The sequence below is a fragment of the Periplaneta americana genome, chromosome 4, assembly GCF_040183065.1.
Source record: "Periplaneta americana isolate PAMFEO1 chromosome 4, P.americana_PAMFEO1_priV1, whole genome shotgun sequence".
NCBI lineage: Eukaryota > Metazoa > Arthropoda > Insecta > Blattodea > Blattidae > Periplaneta > Periplaneta americana.
The window spans coordinates 72,578,642-72,606,264 of record NC_091120.1 but is presented as its reverse complement, the minus strand read 5'-3'; the positions used below and the strand labels follow the sequence as shown (position 1 = coordinate 72,606,264).

Here is a 27,623-nt window from a genome sequence, read left to right as displayed (position 1 = left end):
TATGAAATCTGTATTAGCCAACGCACCCAATGCTTTACAACGAACGATTTCAACAATGAAGTCAAGTACGATGTTAATTTGTCCAATGAAACGTACATGAACTGTAGAGAATGAATAATTTTCAACATGATGATATATGCAACGACATATAACCCAGAGTCACATATTTACATTAAAAGTTTGTACATTTTTATATTCAAAACTAATAATTCTGGTTCATCGTCCAGCTACAAAGAGAAGTTTGAGAGAATATGTGTAGATATTATGGTTTTAATGCTTAGATTGGCTTAAGAACTTGTGACAAAATGCCTTTGTTAATCATGCATCTATTATTAAATTGTTCTTATTCAATAATCTTATTAACTTTAAGGTAAAATCTTTTATATGTAAAGTTAAGAACTCTCCTACCTCTGTTTGTATGTATCTGTACATTAATACTTTATGACGCCCCTTAAAATGAAGATATATATTTTACTCTTTTGATTTAATATTAACGATTTCGGTGCCTCTCAAGTTCTAATGATAAATTGGACTTAATGCACCACTCTAATTGTAAGAAGCTAGGACATTCCATTAAGGAATGTTGATGATATGGCAGTGTTAAAACCTTGATCCTTTTATAAGGAAAATTATAGATTTGACGTAGCAGAGAACCACTGAACCAGCGGTGTGCTTTCGGTTCTGATATTCTGGACGTCTTAGAGCATTGCCTTTTTCTTTAAAAAATTCATGTTTTGCTCAAAGTATTGCCATCCATTTAGGAAGCTAACCATCCATTTTCATTACAATAATTAATTTGTCTCACGAGAGAAGAATGCACTTGTGGAGCCACCAGTTTTTATTGTACTGTTTCAGATGTAAGTTTAGCATTTAGAATTAAACGAAACAATGCTAAATTATACAGCACTCTAATGTTACTCTCTATCAGCTTTTTAGTTAATGCACTTACCTTTCCTTTCCTTTCATTTTTATTTTTGTGGAGTCATTTAAAGTCCATTGTGTATGCAGAAAGGATAACGTCACTGCGTCATCTTCAAACAAGAATCACAGTGCTTGCAGAGAATTCGCCCTACATGTCTTATGACGTGCCCTCAATGAGTGGGTCATTCGTCTGAATATGCATATACAGAAATACAGTCAGTACTTCGAGCATAGAATACAGAACAGTTTTAATTCCAGTTACTATTTTGAGAATGACTCCAACGAAGTCATTTTGTGCCAAAATCACTTAAATTTTAAAATGTTTAGAGAGAAATATAAGAAATTCTTACTCGTGATTTTCATTATACTCTTGCACGCTAATAATAATAAAAAACACAGCCAAAACATTTGGTGTGACATATTAAGTAATATGTTTAATCTCATGAACAAATTTTGCTTTACAATAAATTATTTCTATATATATATATATATATATATATATATATATATATATATATATAAACACATAAAGAATATAAACATATTTATTGTATTAAATATAAAAGTTTTGGAAATAAAACTGAACTAAATAAGCTTTCTATGATTAAAAACTTAAATGTTATTTTTGAAAAAAAAAAAAAGAACAAACTAACAAAACAAAAAGTACTGGACTAATCAACTAGGCATTCTCTGATGAGCACGAAAAAATGAGAAGTATTCAAGAATTTCGATATTCTCCTGACAACGATTTCATTTAAATGAAGACGCCCAAGAAATTAAGCTTTCAAGGTAATTAAATAACCCTTCGGTAGCATGACTACATATGATGTAAAAGTGCATACAGTATCTCTACGTGGAAATAATCAAGACAAATGGACGGAAAATACTGCACCACTCACCACACAGTCTAGATCTGGGACCCTTGTATTAGTGTCTGGTTTAATGCAGGGTCAGATGAATAGTATACGAAATGCTTTGTATCGTGTTGAAGAAAGTAGGCAAAGAGTTTTACTTTAAAATTGTTCTTAACTTTTATGGAAATAAAAATGACCCAGTCAAGATAGTGATTAATTGAAAAGTAGTAAGTATTTTCCCTTGGATCTCTTTCTTTGATCGTGATAATAACTTGCTCAAGGTTTCTGACATTACTCTTGTGCATCATACTCCAATTAAGTTCAACGAACAAAACATAACACTATAAACTCTGAAAAATCTAAAAGTTATGAATATAAATGTATTTCAGAGTTAATTTCATCCTCCCAATAGGTAGGAGCATTGTTTAACTACCCTCAAGCACACCGCTGGTGAATGTGTGGAAATTTTAACGATTTCTTAGAAGTCACAGCATGACATGTTTATCTTTAAAAATCCACTTGCGACACCATGTTTGTATATAGTGTCACATGTACAAGCCGCTCTCGTGGCATCCCCGCGGTCCTGAAATTCGGGTAATACATATTGTCGATGAATACAAGTGTGAAGAACGCAGAAATGACGTCAGAGCAGGTACTCCCTGCTGCTCGGCCACAGGAACTTCTTATCGATGCGCAAGACTGCGGACTCCGTGACTGGTGTTGCGTTCTCCTGTAACAAAAGGTGCGAATTGAATGCTACGGTGAAACCACTTTCTTATTCACATTCGATTAACTTATATTAAGTTTCCGTGACGGAACTGGGCGGAACCACATAGTAAAATCTGATAAAAGAGGTAGGTTGAAAACTAATTTCGTTTTAGAAAGCAACTTTTGGGTATTTCACCATGCGCTGAGATTTCTTTTTCTTCTTATTAAGGCTCTACAACAGGCATGTCCAGAAAAGAGCACATCTTGGTGTGCGACAGCATGCTATCTGGCTAGAGTGATCTGCTTCTGTCGCTAGAAAGGAAGCAAAACAAAGGTGTGCAAATTACGGTTTAATTTTCGACGATTTGTTGTAAAACAGTTTTGACCAGGCATGCCAAACTGAGTTGAAGGGGAAAGTATGACGTCAACCTCACCCAAAATCTTTTAGACACGACTGACGTCCATGCATCGCTCTCAATCTCAAACTTGCTTCAGTGGCGGGTAGTACATGAAGTCATGTTTTAAAAACAATCACCAGTCTGAACTTAAATTAGGATAAGATTGATAAGTCCATACACAAACTATTGAACGTTAATCTATTTAGTGATTAACTGATCGCAGACACCTTGTTTTACAATAATGTATCAATGTTCGGCTGGATTGTGTTATTAGAGCAAATATAAGATGACAATTATTTAACCTCGAGCGTGCATCTGATTTACATTGATTCATTAAAAAAAACTTTTCACAACAATATGTCCATCCAAATATTGCTATTACAATACGACTTACAACATGTTTCATGTTAAAATACCTTTCTATTGCCAATAATTAATATAGGCCTATAAATCTCGACCACATTTCCCTAATAAATAAATCGTTTAACCATTTTGTCATTTATGGAATAAAAAAAATTCTAAATAAAACAAAATTACATAAAATGAGCAACACAACAAAAATTTGACATAATTACATACTTGTAAGTTTATTTTCCTCCCTAGTCTTTACCATGGGTACCATTGAAATAACGTCTTATTATATATTGAACGGAACATAATAGACAATTATTAGCTTCATTATTTCATTCAACAACAAAATAACCGTATTCCTATTCCCTATTGAAGCTGTATCTGGGTACTTTAGACAGTGTCATTTTCAAATATTCTGTAAACTGCTTGTCACTGAATGTTTATGTTCTGCAGATAATGACTGACTAAACAGAATGAAAACAGAGTCGCTGACAGAAGCTGGAGGGAGTAGAGTTAATATTTGTGCTCTAGGGACCGCATGTTTGTCATACCTGGTTTTGACAGTATTTGAAAATTATTTTATTTATCAGTTTGTCGTACGTTAGGGTATTTAGAACGGAAAATCATATTTTAATGTGATCCTCAGAATCCAAAATTCATTTTGCAATACGCGATTAATGTCTTAGAATAATACCATTTACAGAACTGTATAATATAAAACTTAGGCAGTATTAAATATCTCTGTTTAATCTCAGCAATGTACTGTTTCAAAATCATCACATGTACTTGACAAAGCCTCATCGAATTCAAAACCACGTATTCTATGGTTTTGATTGGGCATACGTTATTTACAACGGCGAGACGAAGTGCAGTCCACATATTTTCATCGGATAATCTTGATCTTAAACGTAGCTTTGTCAGTTTCATTAGTGAAAAGAACTGCTGACAATACATACACAGAAATAAGATGCACTGCAAATTTTGGAAGTTCTGGGTACTCTGCAGGAATTCATGATTTATTGTAAAGGTAACAAGCTCGTCCACCAACAATTCGTCTATATTTATCGGCATTAAATATTTCGTACTATCGTTTGATACTACTTTTCTTAGTAGCAAAATGTTTGCCCCCCCCCCCCCCAAATATTAAGCACATAATAACCCCTAGACATTCTGTGCACAGCCCAATCGGACTAGAACTTACTGCAAGACTTCTTGCTTGCCTCTATCGTGACTATTTTATGATAAATATATTCAACCTTTCTTTTTTCGTTCTTCACCATAACCCGCGTGCTCCGTGTGCGATCTAAACTCACGGCGTACGGTTGGACACGTATGCGAGGTGAATGACATCACTGTTCTGCGGCCTTTCAGCTAAACGTTTTGACCTTCTCAACATGATCCTTTCGTCCTATTCTTAATATTCATTCCTAATTCTTAATTTTTGTGTCATTTAGATCAGTGATTCCCAAACTTTTTAAGGCGCTCCCACTTTTTGGCGAGACTTTTGTTCGCGACCCCCCCCCCTCCCCCCCAACATTGTAACGGTGCTTAAGCTCATTCGGAAAATACAAATCTCTGTAAATTCGAAAACAACGATAACTTTACTCTAAATCAATGGATAACACCCAAAGAACGACCAAAAAATAGAGGTACATGGTGCAACAATAATAAGAAATACTACATAAACATCATTTCCAGTACTTCAAACAGACATCATCACATCTGAAGAATTGCAGCATCGGATTATAGATGCCTTCCAGCAAATGAAGCTCGAGAGCAATCTTTGCGGAGAAGACTACGGATGCATTCAAGTGCATGGTCAGTATTTTGAACACCTGCTGTAAAATTATTCAGTTAATATGTTTATGCTGTACCTTGTTTATCCACAAACAAAAAGGTTAATTTGTGTATGTTTAATCACATTTCTATAGCGTTGAAGCCAGAATTATAAATTTTACTGTCTCGTAGTTGATAAACAAAATACAATTGTCATTGCTTTTGTTGGAAGTAGTTAATTTGCGGACCGATGTTTACTGGAGCTTTTTGCTTTTCTTTCACTTTACACACGACTCCGAGCACATAACGCACGTAAATGAAAGAAACGTTTCACTTTACACACGACTTCGAACACACAGGCGTTTCATTTTACACAGACTCCGAACACATATGAATGAAAGAGACTTTTTATTTTACACATGACTCCGAACATATACAGATGAAAGAGACTTTTCACTTTACACACGACTCCGAACACATAAATGAAAGAGTCTTTTATTTTACACATGACTCCGAACACATGCAGATGAAAGAGACGTTTCACTTTACATAACGACCCCGAACATATACAAATGAAACAGACGTTTCATTTTACACAACGACTCCGAACACACGTAGATGAAAGACATTTCACTTTACACAATGACTCCGAACACATATAGCTGGAAGAGACGTTTCACTTTACATACGACTCCGAACACATAAATGAAAGAGACGTTTCTTTCTACACATGACTCCGAACAAATAGAAATAATAGAGACATTTCACTTTACACGAATCCGAACATATATAAATGAAAAACACGTTTCATTCATTTTGCACACGACTCCGAATACATGTAAATTAAAGAAACCTTTTGCTTTACACACGACTTCGAACACATAGGCCTACAGATGAAAGAAACGTTTCACTCCGCAAACATATAGGCCCTAAATAAAAAATACGTTTCACTTCACACACGGCTCCAAGGAACACATGGTTATTGAAAGAGAGATTTCACTATACATAAGACATCAAACGCACGGATATTAAAAAACGTTTCACTATACATACGGATCCAAGAAACATATGGAAATGAAAGATATTTTTCAATCGATACACAACAGCAAAATACACATGGAAATGAAATAGAGGTTTCACTAGACATAAGCTTCGAACATACGAATAATAAAGTTGCAGTATATATACGGCTCCAAGAAAGACAAAGATGAAGAAAAGATATTACACTACTCACAAAAGTTCAGACACATGGAAATGAAAGAGACATTTCATTACATGCATGCCTGCAAGTGATATTTACTAGAAATGAAACAGATTGATGAGGATGTACTTTACTGTACACGGAACACATCGATGAGAAAGAGATATTGCACTAGGCTTAGAACATATGGAAATAGAAGAAACGTTTCTTATACATACGTTTCAAAAGTAGAAAATTAAATAGACGTTTTAATATACCCGATCCCAAAAAAGAAACACAAGAAACTTATACGAGTAGAAATGGAAGAAAGTTTCATTTTTTCTCATGGCTGCAAGAAAGGTATGGATTCCAAAGAGACATTTCATTATTCATACGGCATCAAGAAACACAAAGATGAGAAGACCTTTCACTATACGTTAAAGGAATACATGATGGAATAAAGATAGTTCACTGTAGACTTCGAACATATGGACATGAATGATACGTTTCACTATACATATGCCTCCAAGAAACATATGAAAATGAAAGATACGTTTTAATATACTCGATCTCAAAAAAGAAGCATTTCACTATACACATGATTCGTAGAAACGCACGGAAATCAAAATTGATGTTTCATTATACACAGTCTTCACGAAATATATGGATATAAGAGAGACACTTCAATTTCACATGTCATTAAGAAAATATATGGATTAGGAGACCTTTCACTATACACGGCTCACAGAAACGTATGGATAAGAAAGTGATATGCAGGGAACGGATTTATATGGACTAAAAATATATGAAATATGTAAATATATATGTAGTTATTTTTACCAAAATATGGAATTAAATATGGATTTTTACCAAAATATGGAATTAAATATGGACTTAAAATTATAAAAAAATGACTATGTACGTTAAATATTGGTACATTTTAATCAAACTAAACAAAAAATATAATGGACGTACCTTATCTTCCAATGTAGTTTCAACAAAACACAATTTTTATTGTCTGTTACCATAACAATAGGTTACAAACATTTTTTTCAAGTGCTGAAAAGTGAATCTTCTTCTATTGTCTCTGAGGATAGATTTATACTGACTAAAAGAGCGTTCGACGTCACAAGAAGTAACTGGTACATAATTCAATTTCACAATGTCTGCTGGGGATAAGTCCAAGTTAATCTTCACTGTTGATTCACCACTCATCACAGCAACAACCTTTTGTAGTTCTTCATATCCAGGGTTTTTTGAAAGTACAGTGTCCACCTTAGCTCTTACTGCATCTGCAACTTTACCTCTACCACGATTCAGTTGTTCCACAGTACTATTTATAATTTCAAAACTTTCAGATAGTGAAAGGTGCCTATTTTGGAGACTTTTGAGCGTTTTTATGATGCATGAAAATGTATGCTGAATGTGAGCTAAGTCATTCTTCACATTTATGTCACAGGTAACTGTTTTCGCAGTATCAATTGAGACTGCATCTTCAGAGTCCAATGCAAGGAGAACATTGTTAATAGAGTCTATATGTTCGGCATAATATTCAACTGCTTCTAGCCATGTACCCCATCTAGTTAAAATTGGCTTTGGTGCCAATGGAATTTCAGGGTACATTTCTTTCAACACGTTAACTCTACTGGGAGCTTTGAGAAATACTTTTTTCACTGATGAAATCAACAAATCTACTTTAGGGAAATTGTCTCTGACCACTTCTGCCACACGATGAAATGCATGCGCCACACAAGTAAAATGAGTCAATTTAGGATATACAACAGATAATGCTTGTCCAGCTTTGACCATATAAGGGGCAGCATCGCTAATAAAGAATAACACATTATCGTACATAATACCCTTTGGCCACAGGATACCCATAGCTTCGTTGAACAGTTTAACTATAGTTTTGTTATTGCACTTTTCTAGAACATCACAATGTAAAAGAATTCGTTCAGAATATTGTTCACTTAACAAACCGATAACTACATTACCAACAAGTCTACCTTCTTTGTCGGGAGTCTCATCAATGGAAACCCAAATTGAACTATCTTTAATTTCATCTCTTATCTTCTGTATTGTCTCATCGTAGATGGATGGAGCATACGTCTTCCTAAGTGTTGACTCATCCGGGATTGTATGTTGAGTATATTTTTCAAGGAATTCCCTGAAGACCTTATTCTTTAGTTTGTAGAGAGGAATATCAGCAGAGATGAGAGAACGGCACAGGTCGATGTTAAACTCAGATCTTACATTCGATGTTGTTGGTTGTGTTAAAAACAATTGTCTCTGCTTGGAATTTAGTTGTTTGTTGGCCTGATGTTTACTAGTTGTAATGTGTTGTTGCACCAGGAACTTTTGTGTAGATGATACTGCACACTGACACAAATTACAAAATAATATTTTATTGTCAGTTGATAAACCATCTTCTTTAAATTCTGAAATGTAACTTGTTAGTTTTGATTTTAAATTGACTGAATGACGTACTTTTGGCATATTTACCGTCTTTATAGTATGATTTACAAAACTGAACCTATGTGTACTCTGACTGGCATTTAACTGTTGAGCTGCACAACTGAAGTCTGTTAAAAATTTTAAATTAAATTAATACAGTTTTGTAACTTACTTTCCCATTGTTGATAGGACTGCTAATTTTCAAATAACTCTGATGTTAAAGGGATTACTGAACATGTGTTTAAATCTCTATTGTTGAAATGTATTTTTAAAAGTTAATGGAATTTTGTTTTGTTTTATTGTTAAACCTAATATAATATGGACTGTTTTATATGAAATATGGAAAATATATGGAAATTAACGAAAATATGTACTAAACTCTAAAATATGGAAAAATATGGAAAATAAAAGTAGGATTTTTCAACCCTACACATTGTGAAACATAAAGATAATGCAAAATATAAATTATATTAGCTTTATAAGTAAATATGTATTTACATATAAATCCTTTCCCTGGTGATATGTATGTCAAACTTCGAATACATGGAAATGAAAGAGACATTTCGCTATACACACGGCTCCAACAAAAATATGAAAGTTAAAGAGACATTTTATATATTCGGTCTAAAAAAATGAACACATGGATGAGGAAGTATTTCACTGTGCACATGATTCCAAAAAAACACATAGATATAAAATCGATGTTTCATTATACACAGTCTCGACGAAATATATTGATACAAGACAGACACTTCAATTTCACACGACATCAAGAAAATGTATGATTAGAAGACATTTCACTATACTCGGCTCAGAGAAACATATGGAAAAGAAAGCGGTACGTACGTGAGGCTTCGAACATTATGGAAATGAAAAAGACGTTTCACTATAGGTACACAAGTCTCCAAGAGACACATGAATAGGAGACATTTCATTGTACATGCGATTTAAAAAAATGCATAAAAATGAAAGAGATAGCTCACTATACACACGACCCCGAAATATCGAAATGAAGTAGATGTGCTGTTAACGAACTAGTGTAAACGTTATTGGTAGTTGTGCTGTTAACGAACTAGTATAAACAACGTGATCGGAAGATGTGCTGTTAGCGAACTAGTGTAAACAACGTGATTGATAGATGTGGTGTTAGCGAACTAGTATAGACAACGTGATTGGTAGATGTGCCGTTAGCGAACTAGTGTAAACAACGTGATTGATAGATGTGGTGTTAGCGAACTAGTGTAAACAACGTGATTGGTAGATGTGCTGTTAGCGAACTAGTGTAAACAACGTGATTGATAGATGTGGTGTTAGCGAACTAGTGTAAACAACGTGATTGGTAGGTGTGCGAACTAGTGTAAACAACGTGATTGATAGATGTGGTGTTAACGAACTACAGTAGTGTAAACAACGTGATTGATAGATGTGGTGTTAACGAACTACAGTAGTGTAAACAACGTGATTGTAACGCACAACTGAATACTCAACATAATAATACACGACAGTTCTGTTCTCCTCCAAGTAGTACGCTTAATTTTACAAAAGTTGATTCTCACTTTCTTGGGCTGCTCTTGTTCCTCAGTAGTGACTATGGGCTCTATCTCTGGGATCTCTCTCGTCGTCGCAACGTCCTGCATGGGTATCTCCGTTCCGGGGCATACGCCCCTTACAAGCTGTCTGTAGTAACTGTAGACGATCACCCACATATACGCCCTGATGCCTGGAACAACAGATCGGTACATTCTAAATTAATTCATATGTCAGACGAAGGTATCACTTGAACATCAGTTACAAGTTAATTTTATGTACTTACCCATGAAGAGTGAGTCTATGATGGGTATCACCAACAAGTAAGGGACGAGGTTCTCTCCCGCACGGTAGATTGTGAACAGGAGAACTGCGGTGGCCACCCAAACAACCCCTATAGGATCCATCACTACGTATGGCAGCAGGAACATTTGTTCTTCCTGTTTGACAGAATGAAATATGTTTATGTTTTCTTAACCAGTAGAGCGGCAATTTTGATTCTTAGCTAATGTGTGTGATTTTTCAAATATCACAGCAGTGTAATGGCTCGCTCAGGTCACTACGAAATTAGCATAAATATGGTTTTTATTAAATAAGTCATAATTGTGATGTTATCCACTAATCTCCTCCATGTAGGCTACATAAGCGAGGAAAAGCCGGGAGCTGTATCTTCTTGCTTTCCTTACAACTTGATGTCATCTACATTATCCAGACATAATAGTCGAGCGGAGTTATGAATACTGTTCAGTATACAGCTGAATAAATTTTGAATATCAGAGAAATTCGAAAGGAGAAAATTTTTAAGGAATTGTATGTTTGCAGACGAACAAGTTATTTTATCAGTGATGAAGAAACACTACAGAGGGTTTATTTGAATTAAATAAAATAATAAAAGAAATTAATATCATAATCTCAAAAGATAAAAAACTAAGGTGATGGCTTTCATTTGTAAAGAACTGTGAGATCGAAGGTTGTACTGGAAACCTATATTATTGAACAGTAAATAAATTTAATTTCTTTGGTTGCCATTTATCTTATAGCCTAAAGGTGGACTGTATGTGAACCATGAAATTGCCAGATTTAACATTATGTGCGGAACAATAAGAAGAACGCTCCACAATAAAACTAGAAAAGACACATATATAAGAAGAGTCTCGGTGCACCAGTTAAGTTCGCTAACCACTAGACCTCGACAACGGCCGACAAAATATTACTGTGTTCATAATAATACTTCTCCATAAAAAACTGCGTCCACAGTTGCACATAATAAGGTATGAATTGCAATATCTAACTTTGGTTACATACATAAATGTTCTGCCTATGGGCAGGTCTTTCACTACAAACCTAGCATTTTCCGATCCGTCCTATTTTCTTACTTCCTCTCAGTCTCCGCATATGATCCATATATCTTAATGTTGTCTATCATCTGATATCTTCTTCTGGCCCGAACTCTTCTCCCGTTCATCATTCCTTCCAGTGCATCTTTCAATAGGCAGTTTCTTCTGAGCTTAACTTTGGTTAAACGTATTTTATAAAATATTAATACTGATAACTTTTTATTGCACTCTTCTAGCCTTTACCTGGCGAAGAGAGGTCAAAAGCTCAATTAACTAGGTGTAATTTTATGCAGATCAATTTTCACATCTGCATACAGTACGTAGTTAACTTAATAAATTGCAATTACTGATGTGATACATTATCACAAAAACAAATTTTCTTCTAATATTCTCGTTAGTCCAATATAGGCCTAGTTTAAGTGTTAAGAAAGTGTTTTAGACATCAGCTCGAAAACGAAGAAATAGTTGAAACTAAAACCTTATAAACATCAGTCATTCATAAATTGATTTAAGCAGACCATTTTTCTAGGTTTCAATTCAATCGATAGAGACGAAATCCAGACTGCAATTACTGATGTGATATATTATCACAAAAACAAATTTTCTTCTAATATTCTCGTTAGTCCAATATAGGCCTAGTTCAAGTGCTTGTATATTTAGGGTCTAGTTACAATTTTGCTGGCTTGATTTTGATTTCCTGTAAGGAACTGGAGATTTATCTTTTTGTACAGAGTGTTCATAAGGAAACAGGTTTATCATAGATAAATACCGTGAAACTTCCACTTTTATAGATTGAACGCGACTGCTGAGAAAATAGTGTGTGCTTTTCTCCTGATCGAATGTGGAAGGTTTTGCGCAGCATAGTATTGACAGATAACAGGGTCTGAAGGGACGTCAAGGTTAGAGCATTAATACACAGCTGGCTTTCATTCATTGCAATTCAGTTTAGTTTATGCCAGCGAGTTTTTATTTACGATACGTATATTACAACGACGTACAAGCGTCGTACTATATTTTCACGAATATAACCTGGCGTTCAACAACCATTTGATCCAACAATCCAAAATTTAGTGAAAAAGCAAGAGAAATTGGCTTATTCTTAAATTGAAAATGGAGACGCCTAAATAGTGTTCTAACTATTCTAACTAAAAAAACTCGATGAAATATACCATACAGTAGATTAGTCGCTCACTAAATTGGTTTAACCCTTTCTTACCTATAGATACCATATGGCAATAATTAACTTTATAGCATTTATATACTTGTGTGTTACATATGAAGGTAAATTTTGCTGGATAACTTCTATTTCAATACATTTTCATCAATATAGTTTTGTTTCAAATGTTGCCACTCCCGTAACTTGGTCACTGAATTGGTCCTAATACAGCTATTTGTTTCAACATGGATTGCTTGTAAATTTAATTTGGGTTAGAAAGGGTTAATAACCAAAATTCGCTCCGGCGCCGGGGATCGAACCCGGGTCCTTGGTTCTACGTACTAAGTGCTCTGTCCACTGAGCTACTCCAAAGTTCAATCCACAGCACCGGATCGAATCTCCTCCTCTAGTATTTTTCCCTTTGTGGCCTTACTCCATGTACGACATTTACGTTGGCAGTATATTAAGTCAACTGCCATTATACAAGGAGCGCACTCAATTGAGTGACTTGGTGGCCGTGATTCCACAGTATGTGCACTGTTGGACGAAGAATCTGCGTAAATTTTAGGACCAAAAATATTAATATTCCCACTAAATTGTTAAGAAAGTGTTTTAGACATCAGCTCGAAAACGAAGAAATAGTTGAAACTAAAGCCTTATAAACATCAGTCATTCATAAATTGATTTAAGCAGACCATTTTTCTAGGTTTCAATTCAATCGATAGAGACGAAATCCATACTGTGTTTACAAATCTTTTCAAAGGATGTAAAGCATGTATTAGAGAGAATAACAGACATTTCCAGCTGTTATTTTGAGATAAATCAATAAATTACATGTATAATGTGCCGATTCATAGCTACAGCCAGTGTCACCGTTTCTGGTATGTGAAATAAGTAATGAGAATGTTGAGAGCCAGTATCTTATCTTTGCCACAATCGGTGGGTGAGAAAGCTGACAACTGTTATTGGCAGATTGCTGACGTCACATCTATACCACTCTCAGCCGAAGTGACAATAGATGTCACTGACTGGACAGTGTACTCAAGGACATACCCCAGAAAAGCGAAGTGCGAGTGTCTTGCTTTTGCCGCAGTGGGCAGATTGCTGATGTGACGTGTTGGGTGCTACCGTTCTCAGCTGCACTGGCAACAAGTCCTCACTGACTGGGTTTTTACTCAAAGACACGTGCCGAAAAACGATGACACTGGTTATAAACGGGCTGTTACCTGCCCATGTCACGTTCTGAACGGCGCCGCACTAAGCGAAATCTGTTTCCAGACGTACCCCCGTTATTATATTTGTCTGTGTTGTTTCATTCGGTGGCCTGATCATAAGGAAGGAATTCATGTTCGTTCCTGTTGACTTTCATTAGTTCAAGACCCTAAAAAAAATAGGGAGAAAATAGAAAACATGCCCAGTTCTTGAAATAGATGACGATGACAGCGACGAAGATAGTGATTGCTAAATTGGTATCTTGTGACACAGGAAATAGAATAAGAGGAAGAAAAATAAATAAGAAAACAAAATGAGGTTAGATTAATCGAGGCTAGTTTCATTTCATAAATAAATATGCAATGTGGTCACTATTCGACAGTGTTCATGAATTAGTTTCATTTCACTTACCCTATATGCACCGTATAGGAGGAGAATTTCAATGAGGATCCTCACAGCCAACTGTGTAGTCACCAGGAGGCCGAGCACCATGTCACCTGCAAGTGACGATAACAACACATAATTAAAGGTCATGTTATCTCGTGAAACCAAATGAATTCGTGTCCCGTACCTCATAATAAGAACCGTATTGTGAGAGATTAGTTTGCTAGCTAGCTGCAAGTGGAAGCTTAGTGAGGGAAGGAAACATCCCAATTCACTTTCTTCTTCTCATCATGCGCAAGTTGGTTTCACGAGATAACGAATGGCCTAATACTATTAGTACCATCTTATTCAGCAAGCATTGGCGTGACTGCCAGTTACCTTTTCACATTGTGTTTGTTCTCCTCATATTAATTAGTACGGTATTTTCCTAGGCTACGCTTGACTTTAAGATAGGCCTATACAGTAATATGTTTTATGCTGCATAATTATTTAATAACAGATGAGTTTACTTTGTTTGGAATCGTGCATAATATTAACATTATATGTCATCATCATTATCCTAAGTAATTGTTCACTCGATGATAGTAAGATATAGGGCTACTGTATCATATTTCACATTTGCTCCAGTAACGTTTTGTGATGTAGAACGAATAGGTATTTCCAGAGTACAAATATTTTTCAGAACATAAAAGAGTATTTCTTTTTTATAAAATGAAAATGTTCGTTGTTATTTGTTATAATGAGGCTAGAATCATAATTGTATACTTTACATGTTATTTTTATTTGGTTGGGTAATTATTATAGTTTGGGAGTTACGAAGTTTACAATTACAAATTATTGTTTTTTTATTATTCGTTAATTATTTTCTTGTTCTAAGGCTGTGAAAAAAATCTTAAAATTAGAATTTATAAAACAGTTATATTACCGGATGTTCTGTATGGTTGTGAAACTTGGACTCTCACTTTGAGAGAGGAACAGAGATTAAGGGTGTTTGAGAATAAGGTTCTTAGGAAAATATTTGGGGCTAAGAGGGATGAAGTTACAGGAGAATGGAGAAGGTTACACAACGCAAAACTGCACGCATTGTTTTCTTCACCTCACATAATTAGGAACATTAAATCCAGACGTTTGAGATGGGCAGGCCATGTAGCTCGTATGGGCGAATCCAGAAATGCATATAAAGTGTTAGTTGGGAGACCGGAGGGAAAAAGACCTTTGGGGAGGCCGAGACGTAGATGGGAGGATAATATTAAAATGGATTTGAGGGAGATAGGATATGATGATAGAGACTGGGTTAATCTTGCACAGGATAGGGACCGATGGCGGACTTATGTGAGGGCGGCAATGAACCTACGGGTTCGTTAAAAGCCATTTGTAAGTAAGTAAGGCTGTGGACGATTAGCGCATATGTTTTGTTACCATCCGGCTGTACATGTTTGTCGTTCTGGTTCACTGACATTGAGAGATGCGCTACTTTTCATTCGGTAGAGATATAGTTCAAGCTCACACAACTTAACAGTTTTGGTACCAACTTCCTAGCTCTGCTTATTACTGATCCTATCGTTTAGCCTGATGTCTAGAATCCTTCATTCCAGTTTGCTCTAGGGGACTTGGAGTAATTTGTATGGTGATACTATTATTTTTCAGAGTCCAAGACTTGCAAGTATGGAAGTATTAGCACTGATATTATTTTACAGAATATGAGTATAATTTTATTACGTTACACTTTTTGTAGTAGTCGAATGTTGGAACTCCACTGTTTTAGCTTCTACAAATTATTATGATTAAATAATTCATTTTGCAGTTTAGATAATTGAAAAGTTCTATTTGCTCTGTTGTCTATCGTCTGTTATTGCTTTCGTTATTGGTAAAATCATATTTTGTTTCCTTTTTATCCCTGACATTGTTATATTATAGCTTTCAATAATATTACGCAGACAATAGAAAGCTTCCTGCAGTCAGTTTTCCAATCCATAGCAAAGGATGTGGTCGCCGCTATAAAGTAATATTGATAATGGATGGATCGATGAATTGAAGGTGGAGGGTGGGACAAACTCATAAGCACATGAACAACACATCCAGGCTCATTGTGTTGCCTCTACTGTTAAGGCGAGACATGACCTGTTTTCAATTACATTATCTAGAAAATAGAAGCTTTTTACAAGTCTGCGTAAGTCTGAGATGAAAGAAATGTAGACAAAATTTCAATTTGAACCTATAAGATAGTTCAACATTTATTCCATTTTCCCGTGGTATAATTAACTGCGAAGTCTAAGTCATCATGCTTTGAACTAACGATGCGGAATGAGAGCTGATTCGAGTTCTCATGAGGAAAGACATTTTATATTCAATTTGTTATGACTTTTTAGTAACTAAAAATTATGTAGATTTTCAGGTAACTGATTCCTTAGAGATTGGTAGTTTTTTAATTCAGGGAATTTTAGAAAAGACTAATTGACTATACAATTATTAGAATAGTTAAGTCTGCCCGCTGATCTTGTTTGATTGAAATTTTTAACGCCTGAATTGTCAGTAATGTTACTGTTAAGAAGTCAGATGTGCTGTGTTTTTATTGGCGTAGTTTTCAGTGTTAATTTTGTAATAATTTACTTACTTACAAATGGCTTTTAAGGAACCCGCAGGGTCATTGCCACCTTCACATAAGCCCGCCAGGATAGAGATCTATCCTGTGCAAGATTAATCCAGTCTCTATCATCATATCCCACCTCCCTAAAATCTATTTTAAAATTATCCTCCTATCTACGTCTCGGCCTCCCCAAAGGTCTTTTTCCCTCCGGCTTCCCAACTAACACTCTAAAAATATTTCTGGATTTGCCCATACGTGCCACATGCCCTGCCCATCTCAAACGTCTGGATTTAATGTTCCTAATGTATGTCAGGTAAAGAATACAATGCGTGCAATTCTGTGTTGTGTAACTTTCTCCATTCTCCTGTAACTTCATCCCTCTTAGCCCCAAATATTTTCCTAAGAACCTTATTCTCAAACACCCTTAATCTCTTTTCCTCTCTCAAAGTGAGAGTCGAAGTTTCACAATCATACAGAGCAACCGGTAATATAACTGTTTTATAAATTCTAACTTCCAGATTTTTTGATAGCAGACTAGATGATAAAAGCTTCTCAATCGAATAATAACAGGCATTTCCCATATTTATTCTGCGTTTAATTTCCTCCCGAGTGTCATTTATATTTGTTATTGTTGCACCAAGACATCTGACTTTCTCCACCTCTTCGAAGGATAAATCTCCAATTTTTATATTTTGATTTCGTACAATATTCTGGTCACGAGACATAATAATACACTTTGTCTTTTCGGGATTTACTTCAAACTTATGGCTTTACTTGCTTCAAGTAAAATTTCCGTGTTTTCCCTAATCGTTTGTGGATTTTCTCCTAACATATTCACGTCATCCGCATAGACATGTAAAAGTAACACATTTTATTTATTTATTTATTTTAACAAGGATAATGGTAACCGTAATTTGTTTACCTCAATTGTAAAGTATCTTTGGGAGATTACTAATCTCTTTAGAAAATGCTGAAAATGTCCTCCCTCCTGTTCAAGGCACAATTCAACACTTCGTTCCATGTTACTGGCCGCTATTGTCAACCATTGATCTCGTGTGTAATGCTATGCTTCAAATCGTTCAATGTCTGGGGGCGTGTGGCGTAAAATCTGTCCTTTAAGTAACTCGATAGGAAAGAGTCTGATGTCTTGGTGGTCACAAGTTTTTGGAAATTATCCGGTCGCCAAAGAAACTTTCAATTAGCTCCATAGATTCGTTTGACGTATGGCATTTGGCGCCATCCTGTTGAAAATATCTAAAATCTACATGTAATTTAGGTAGCACCTATGCATCCAGCGAAAGTCGGGGTTTGGTGCGAATAGTGGGACCTATCTCTTTTTCGACTAGACTTGAACACTACAGAGTACAGTCGCATTTTCATAGAGTTGTTGAGCAAGTGGATTAGTCTAGCGTAACGAGCCCAACAGAATAGGCTACCTCTCTGGCCTTACCTTTCGTCCTTATGATGGAACCCGCGTGTAGTTCCGAAACGTTGGAAATATCAAGTTCCAGGACACGGTGGAATACCCAAATGCCTAATTCTGGCTGTCTCAATCCCTCCTGGTATAATAATTTCCTCCGGGGAAAAGATAATGCAGGGTATGCAACTTATTAATAGTATCGTTCTTTGTTAAAAAAAGCGGAAGACAGAATAAATATCACGAAATTATTCTAAAATAGCTATAATGTATTTATAAATACTGAATCGTTGTTTAAAAAATAGTGTACGCTACGCATGTTAAAAATTGTTTTATTTTGCTCGTAGGGTTGCTACACTCGTCCTGCGGCCATCTTTTGCAAACATATTGTAAAATAAAATGCTATTTTAACAGTTGTATCAGTGTTTTGAACTCTTATTGAAAATAAATTAATAATACAAATTATGTAATAATCACCCAAATAAAAAAAAAATATGAACTTTCATTTTCTGGATAGAACATAAAAGTCATTGTATGTAATCCCAAACGTAAGACATTTGACTTCATTTATGCATTCTAATATTTAAGCAGAATATAATTACTTAATTTTGAACAGGTTTAAATGCAACAGCTATACCTGTAATGTAGTTACGCCTCTACTGTTATTTTTCTACTTAGTAACATAACTAATCAAAATACGTATTAATATCAAAATATGTACATTACACATTTTTATTACATTTGATTTTATTTATACTTGTTTTAACTGCTATGGTCAATTGGTCATATGGCGACTTTACTATAAATGCCATTTTGTTTGAAGTCCGGCGTTCTCTCTAACCCGAAGACAACTGACGCTCCGACCTGAAGTGCACTCTCACTATCACATCGATTGGGCTGGCTGGCCACTTAAAACCCCGGTCGGACCGTCGAGGTGCTCTTTTACCAACACGACATTTATCGAGACAGCTGGACACTTAACCTCCGACCGAATTACTATCTATCTCTGAGTCGGACATTTGAACTCTCACTTGACAGACGCTATCCCGTGTATAATGCTGCAGCTATTACGATGACAAGAGTACTTAAATACTATTGTCGAAGGGTTATGGGTCTGTTTTTCACGCCTTTATTGCTGGAAATATATAGTGAAATTGACTGAGGAAACCATGAAAAAATTTCGATCAGATCAGTCAGCCCCCGGGTTTCAACCCGGGACTTCCGAATACGAGTCTCAAACGCAAGCGTCTGAGCTATTACGCTCGCTAGACTCTGTTTCATTCCATTCATCGTTGTATTCTATTCTATTCTATTCTATTCTATTCTATTCTATTCTATTCTATTCTATTCTATTCTATTCTAATATTGTCTTAGTGTATTCTCTTCTACTTTTATATTATTCTGTCCTATTCTAACGTATGAAATTGCATCAGATAATATAATTTTTAAATTATGATACCCTTTATACACAAATGCATGCAAAATCGTCGACAGAAACACAAACCTCAAAGAATAGGCCTATATATATTTTTTTCATGGAAGTTCCAACGAAAAGTGGAATCTCCCGTTAGCCGTCTGGTTTTGTCACTGTTCGTCCCGTATAATGCCCGTATAAAATATTTTATCAAATGAATAAACGCATGCAATTATGGATAATAAATTAAATCTATATTAATAATAAATCTGTAGCCAAAATTTTTCTGGTAATTTTCGATTTTCCAAAAATAATTGGTCCTAACATATATAATTAACCACCCTGAAACCGAAAATCGCATTTTTGAAATTTTTGTTTGTATGTCTGTCTGTATGTTTGTTACCTTTTCATGCGATAATGGCTGAACCGATTTATATGAAAACTGGAATATAAATTAAGTTCGTTGTGACTTAGATTTTAGGCTGTATGGAATTCAAAATACTTTATTTAAAAGGGTGGTTATAAGGGGGCCTGAATTAAATAAATCGAAATATCTCGCTTATTATTGATTTTTGTGAAAAATATTACATAACAAACGTTTCTTTAAAAATGATTTCCGATAAGTTCTATTCTTTACAAAATTTTGATAGGACTGATACTTAATGAGATAAATGAGTTTTAAAATTAAAATAACGCCATCTAAGACGGTGCAATGAATTAAGAACAAATGACTTCGTCTATAAGGGGCCTTGGACAACAACAATCGAAACAGGGGCCTTGGGCATCAACAATCGAAAGCTATTAAACATAGCCTACAAAGAATGTTTCTGTGTTTGTATGAAGTAATATCGGAAGCTAAATTAACCGATTTGTATAATTAATTATTATTTCACCATTGGAAAGTGTAGTTTCTCTAGATGGACATACTGCTATAATGTTATTACTGTAACGTCTGAGTAAATCGAGGACAGGTAAGATTAAAATAGCTTCTTATGCACAGAAAATTTGATAGGCTATTTTGTACATTCGTTTTCTGTATTTCTTAAAATAATATTTATGTACACTCATTTTAATCTCAGAGAATTAACGAACAACGAGAGTGTATTGATTTAGTATGCAGTAATAGTACGTTAGCTTAGCAATCCATTATTTTATAATTCATATTTTAACTATGCTCAATTGAATCGTGTTAAAATACATAAAATATATATGCAATAAATGCAATGCAAAAAAATTGGGTAATGAGCGAAGCAGATTATCTTGCGCTGTTGTAAAAGTTGTTCCCTGGATCAAACGTCCTATTTTAATTATGTAATTACTTTATATTTATTTCTAACAGGTGCAGCGGAGCGCACGGGTAGGACTAGTTAATTAATAAAAGGGGAATATGCGAAATGAGTAAATAATAAATAAATTAAGCATGACAATACCAAATTCAAATATATTCCTCAAAGTTACCACTCCTTCACTTTCAAATATTTCTTGCACTTACGAACTTCATTAACACCTTCGTAAGTTTTTTTTTTCTTTACAACAGTCCTCTTTTTATCATACATAGGTCCGATAGATCTCAACTTATGACAAAGTTTTTAAGCGAATGGTTATGAAGGAAATCGTGTTTCTGGATATTCTTGTCTGAAAAATCGGTTCATTTTCTTGTAACCTTTCTTTCTCTCGTCTAAATCTTACACATTAAAAATGCCTTGTGCTGCAGTGAAAGCCATTTCAGTTGCTTTGTTTGCCAAACACTACCACTCACAAATAATGTCACAATGAACAGAACACGCGACCAATGTAGGGTAAGGTTGCCTAATTCCGTGACATATTTAATAAAGTCTATATTTATGCCAAAATTGTAATAAAATTTTTCAAATAACACATAACGGACGTTATTTGGACCTTTAGCTACAGTTTTTACAACATTTAGTGTTGACAGTTTCACAAGTTTGGTATATAATATATAATTCTTCATTGTTATACAGTGGCTTCTAAATCCGTGACAGGGCTCCAAATTCCGTGATAGTGGTTTCCTAATTCCGTGAGTGATATCCTAATTCCGTGATACTAAAATAATCCTCATTAACTGCTCAGAAAACAAACGTGTATTTGGAAAAACATATTAAAGCCATGATGTATTGTTTTAATATGGATTAAACAAGAAATTACAACATATAAAAAGGGCCTAAGTGAAACATTTCATAGAAAATACTTGTGTAACTACAGGAATACATATTACATATTAATATATTATAAATAAAATAAACTGAAAGTTAAATTCAATACAAAATTTAATTTGAATAAATTGAATTATAACACAATTATTTCTCATTATTTATATTCCTAACAACAGCGGTAACTTAAATATATGCCCTATTATTTTATTATAATTATAATTAATGTTTTCTATAACTTATTTCTCTTATTATTTCCACGAACTATTTCCTTTCATAGACATTAATTTTCACAATTTAGCGTTGGTATCACTGGTCGAGTGAGTCAGGAAGGAGAAATATGAAAATAATCCGAAAATGGGAAAGCTCCTGTGGCATTGTTACTGTCTCATAATGTTTAAATAATCATACACATTGATTTAGCTTACTATAATCTACAGTAATATATCATTTTTATAATGCTGTATTAATCCTTACGTCAAATATAAAATGTTTCTTCAGGAGCGGTCACGAGAGAAAGAAAAACCTACTGGTCAACTACCTTTCACTGAACAAAAGCTTCTGCAGTCGACTGCTTCTGTTCAAAAGGCGGGTAGTTCAATAGAATTGAAATCTTCTGGCATCTGTTAGGTATTTCAAAAACTTATGTCAGAGACCACAACTCCATGGCAGTCAATTTAAATTTTATCATGGGATTAGGGGTATCACAGAATTAGGCATCTTTACCCTATTCGTACTCCACAGAACTGGGCTGTTTGATGCTAGCGGGATTTCCCGTCGCATCTTATCACACCATTCGTGACCTTGTGCGCACGGCTGGAAACTCCACCGCTTGTTGGATCTCACGTTATTTATGACTATTACATGCAACGCGCATTTTACATATCACCCAAGTATACTTTCAACCATCATTTAACCGATAGTGGATGTTCGAGAACATAAAATTTGATGTCGATAAACAAATCGAAGGATAACTAGAGGATACAACTTGCTATATGAAAGCACAGCAGCTTACAGTACATCACAGACTAAGACAAAGTTTCAAGAAATGAGAACGTGACACACAAACTTTCATCAGAGTTGTCCATTATATTGTTATGGACAGAAATGGAAAACGAGTTGCAGTACAAACTTACCGAATAGGTTGGCAATACCGCGCGGAGGTAACACGAGATGAGTGACTCCTTTGAAAATGAAGAGGCACATGACGGCCAGGGCAATCAGCCCCAGCAGCAGGTAGGGCAGTGCCAGCACGGGGATCGCCTGCAAACGTTTCACAGTGAAATAAAGAATTTCATCGGAACAATTAAAGAGAAGACAGTGCAGTTCTTATCTCTTACACGTAACGAAAAATAACAAAAGATTAGGAATTTGGACTTCTTTTTTAAGAATTTAAAAGTGTAATAACACAGAATTATAGAAAGTTTTCCAGAATTCCATTTCTGAAACAACTATTTGCATTTTCAAACTTCGTTAATAATAATAATGATTCACATGATGAATAGTTAGGCCCTATTATCAATAGAGCTAGGATTTTAATGCCCTGTAAAATACTAAAAATTCACTTTAAAAATAATGCATTTATAACATAAAAAATCCGTATAACATTTTTCACTACAAACATTTTATTTTAATATCTGGATTTTGTGTCAGATTTAAAGATAAAGCCTAAATTAATATAAAATAATACAATTAGCAGAGAAAACATTAACTTTATGAAGTTAACATTTCAGTATTATTCAATAGCCTACACTACTGATTATTCGATTTCTAGTTTATTTTTCTGGCAAATACTGATTGTTTATTTCATCAATACTAAATTGTAATGCACAATTAACACCATTTTTTAGATTCCCAAAGGAAAATGAATGCCGATTGTCCGCCAACAAAGCTTTATATATTGAGAAGATCCTTTCCACATCTAGACTAGAATACTTAGAGTAAACTTAGATTCTAAGTCCCCTGGCAGTTCCCAAAGAGAAATTTTCTCTCCCGACAGAACGCCTGCAATTATTGAAGACAATGTACCAAATAGTTGATTTTTGTTCAAAATCGGCATCAATTTCTTCGCTGTTTCCTTCCCCACACTCTCCCATTCACATTTGCTAAGTTATAAGTTACTTGCCACTTAAGTCTCTCTGATCCACTAACTTAACTTCAGATTTTTCTAAGCAAGTTATAGCACCAGATAGGAATCCAAATTTGACTTATTCTAGCTGATGACATTTTCAGTAGGCCCCAATGCACCCCCGTGTCGGAAGCGCGCGTTTGTTTATACTAAGCTCCTATCTCTAGCTACATGAAAAGGACAGGAGGTCGGAACTTCCAAGCTTTAAATATTACTCACGCGTGATACTTACCCTCCGTGCGCTAAATACCAGCAAGCCGTTCACACACAAACACACTCCGATGACTAGCAGGATGACGATGACAGGTGCTCGTGCGTCTGCATGTGATAATAACAGCATTATGAAATAGTAACAGCTGATGGAGCCGACACGTTGCTCCAAAATTTGGATTTTTTTTTTCTTTTTGTTAAGTTTATTTATACACGCTTTAACATCTGCGGTCATATCGCGTGTTTAGAATCTGTGAGTGTAGGCCGTTTTCACTATTGTTGAGTTCCTGTTTATATTGGGTTTTATAGATGGCTTATGTTCATGTAACAGATTATAGATTTTGATTAATGTTTATGTTATTGGTGATTGAGGCAGTGACGAAACATTGCATGTAAATTTCCAATCCGGCATCTGCCTTTGTGACTGAGAGAAACCATGAAAAACCTCAGTCATATTAGTTGGCCATGGGGTTTGAACTCTGAACCTCCCGAATGCGAGTCTCAAATGCTATCGTCTGAGCCAACTCGCTCAGTTAGAAATGTTTTTGTATCTATGGTAGACGCCAAAAATCTCACACCATGTCGGACTTCGTGAAAGTTTCAAACAATGATTACAACTCACATTGTCTGATATTTGTCCTGGATTATTTTAAGGGGTTAACTTTCGCCACAGTGACCTCATGAGCAGGGAATGCTAATAATTTTATGTATTATTTCGTTCATAATACAGAGTGTCCAAAAATTAAATATTGATTTTGTAGAAATAAGGTGTTTGGGATTAAGATGTGTATGGTAGTGCAATGCAGGTACTTTGTGTATCTATATCTATGCTGGAGTCCGTGCTTTGGTTTTGTGACAACAGCTAAACATGTGTTCTGTCGTAACAAGTATATGTTCATCACGTTTAGCATACCAGAGAGTTCTAGTTATTGCGATGTGGAGGCTGAAGAGGTTGTCATATGGTGACATTCAGGCGAAATTTCATCGCCGATTCCGTAAAGCTGGATTCAAGGAACAAACATTTTGTTGAACAGGTTTAAACTGGAACATTCGCAATGGGCCCGGATAAGGACATCCAACAACCTCCGACGACAACATTGAAGCCATCAGGTTGTCCACTGAAAGTCGTCCAAAATCGGTGCGGTGTTTGTCACGGGAATTGGACATTCTGCGTTTGACGGTGGATAATGTGTTGACGCTGAAGAATAAGCCTTAACGCCTGTAGGTCCTGCACTACTTCCATGACGAGGACTTGGTAGAGAGTGTGATTTCTTTGAGTGAGATTTATCAAGGGACGTGTGTTCATCCGAAACATTATCACACTTGGCTTACAAATCGATAATATGTTAAATTGGAAAAATAATATTAAATAAATTACCCTCAAACTAAATTCAGCATGATTTGCTATTAGATCTATGCAAGAGATAGTAAATGTCAATACCTTAAAAACAATATACTTTGCATACTTCCACTTGGTAATGAGTTTTGGAATAATATTCTGGGGAAATTCTATAGATAATAACAGTATATTCCTACTACATAAAAGAGCAATTAGAGCAATAGTAAGTGTCAAATCTATAGAATCATGTAGGACCATTAAAAAAATTACAAATAATGTCCATGGCTTGTCAGTAGGCTATATTTTTTTTCATTAATAAACTTCCTCTTATGCAATCGTGAAAAATTTGTAACTAATTCAACAGCTCATGGCATAAATATTCATAAAAAATAATTTTCATACTCCATCAGCAAATCTGTCGTACTATCAAAAAGGAGTACGTTATATGGAACTAAAAATTTTTAATAACCTCCCTGTGGATATAAAAATCAAACTCAAAACATAAGATTATTTAGGCCCAAATTAAAGAAGTACCTAATTTTTCTCGTCTTCTAATGTCAAATCTAGAGAATGGTGTAGGACCATTAAAAACTACAAATAATGCCCATGGCTTGCCAGTAGGCTATATTTTTTCATTAATAAACTTCCTCATATGCAATCGTAAAAAATTTGTAACTAATTCAACAGTTCATGGCATAAATATTCATAAAAAATAACTTTCATATTCCATCAGCAAATCTATCGTGCTATCAAAAATGAGTGCGTTATATGGCAGTAAAAATTTTTAATAGCCTCCCTGTGGATATAAAAATCAAACTCAAAACATAACATTATTTAGGACCAAATTAAAGAAGTACCTAATTTCTAACTCCTTCTATTCTGTAATTTATGACATTGAACAACAATGTATGAATATTTCTGTATTGTATTAAGTATCGATACTAACCTGTTATGTTACACTAGTAGGTATATTATAAACTTCTTCGGTATATATTTCAACTAGACTGTGACTATGAATTAAAACTTTGTAAGTAGTGTTATATTTTTCCGACAAGTTTCATATTCAAGATGTGAAGCGATGTACGAATACTATAGAATGTAAATAAATACAATACAATTCAATACATTAAAACACTGCTGGAGCTCCGAAACCGCATTACATAAGCTGCTGTCGCCATATCACCGACAATACTCCAGAACGACTTTCGCGCCACTGCCGACAGATGGAAAGTGTGTTTCGATGTGAATGGTGCAAATGTTAAAGCAACCATTACAAACATTACCAGTATAATCACTCTTTCAACAAAATCGATAATTGATTTTGGGACACCTCCTATAAAAATGATAACGGAACGGGTCAATTAGATCAGAATTATTGGAGTAGATGATAGGAATGCTTACTTACTAAGTAACTAGGTACTCTTAATTCGGACTTATCAATGAGAACTTACCGTCCGGGAACAATTTTTTTATGTCTACGAGGGATGCGATGCAGTGCAGCAGTTCGAAGAGGCTCAAGTCCTGCGGTTGAAAGAACAGGATACGTATTATTCTTCGTTTGACGTACTACACCATATTTTGTGAAATTTTGATTCCGTGACTTAAATTATTTTTAATTTGTGTAATTTATCTCACTATCACCTTTACTATTTAACTTCGCTCTAGAATATGCCATTAGGAGAGTTCAGGAAACACAGAGGGTTTGAAATTCAACGGGTTACATCAGCTTCTTGTCTTTGCTGATGCCATGAATATGTTAGGAGAAAATCCATAAACGATTAGGAAAAACACGGAAATTTTACTTGAAACAAGTAAAGCAATAAGTTTGGAAGTAAATCCCGAAAAGACAAAGCATTTGATTACGTCTCGTGACCAGAATATTGTACGAAATGGAACTATAAAAATTGCAGATTTATCCTTCGAAGAGGTGGAGAAATTCAGATATCTTGAAGCAACAGCAACAAATATAAATTACACTCGGGAGGAAATTAAACGCAGAATAAATATGGGAAATAACTATTATTATTCGGTTGAGAAGCTTTTGTTATTAGTCTGCTGTCAAAAAATCTGAAAGTTAGAATTTATAAAACAGTTATATT

General features: G+C 34.9%; 1 protein-coding gene across 1 annotated transcript in view; it reads right to left on the bottom strand.

Moving 5' to 3' along the window:
- Positions 1-1,497: 1,497 nt before the first annotated feature.
- Positions 1,498-27,623, bottom strand: part of LOC138697915 (uncharacterized) — a 42,751-nt gene continuing 16,625 nt past the window's right edge. The window contains exons 3-9 of the mRNA XM_069823512.1: positions 26,976-27,045; positions 24,208-24,293; positions 22,984-23,110; positions 14,286-14,371; positions 10,456-10,609; positions 10,199-10,362; positions 1,498-2,505 (exon numbers count right to left, since the gene is read on the bottom strand). Coding sequence (XP_069679613.1) covers positions 2,419-2,505; positions 10,199-10,362; positions 10,456-10,609; positions 14,286-14,371; positions 22,984-23,110; positions 24,208-24,293; positions 26,976-27,045 — 774 coding nt within the window. The 3' untranslated portion in view covers positions 1,498-2,418. The remainder of the gene's footprint in view (positions 2,506-10,198; positions 10,363-10,455; positions 10,610-14,285; positions 14,372-22,983; positions 23,111-24,207; positions 24,294-26,975; positions 27,046-27,623) is intronic.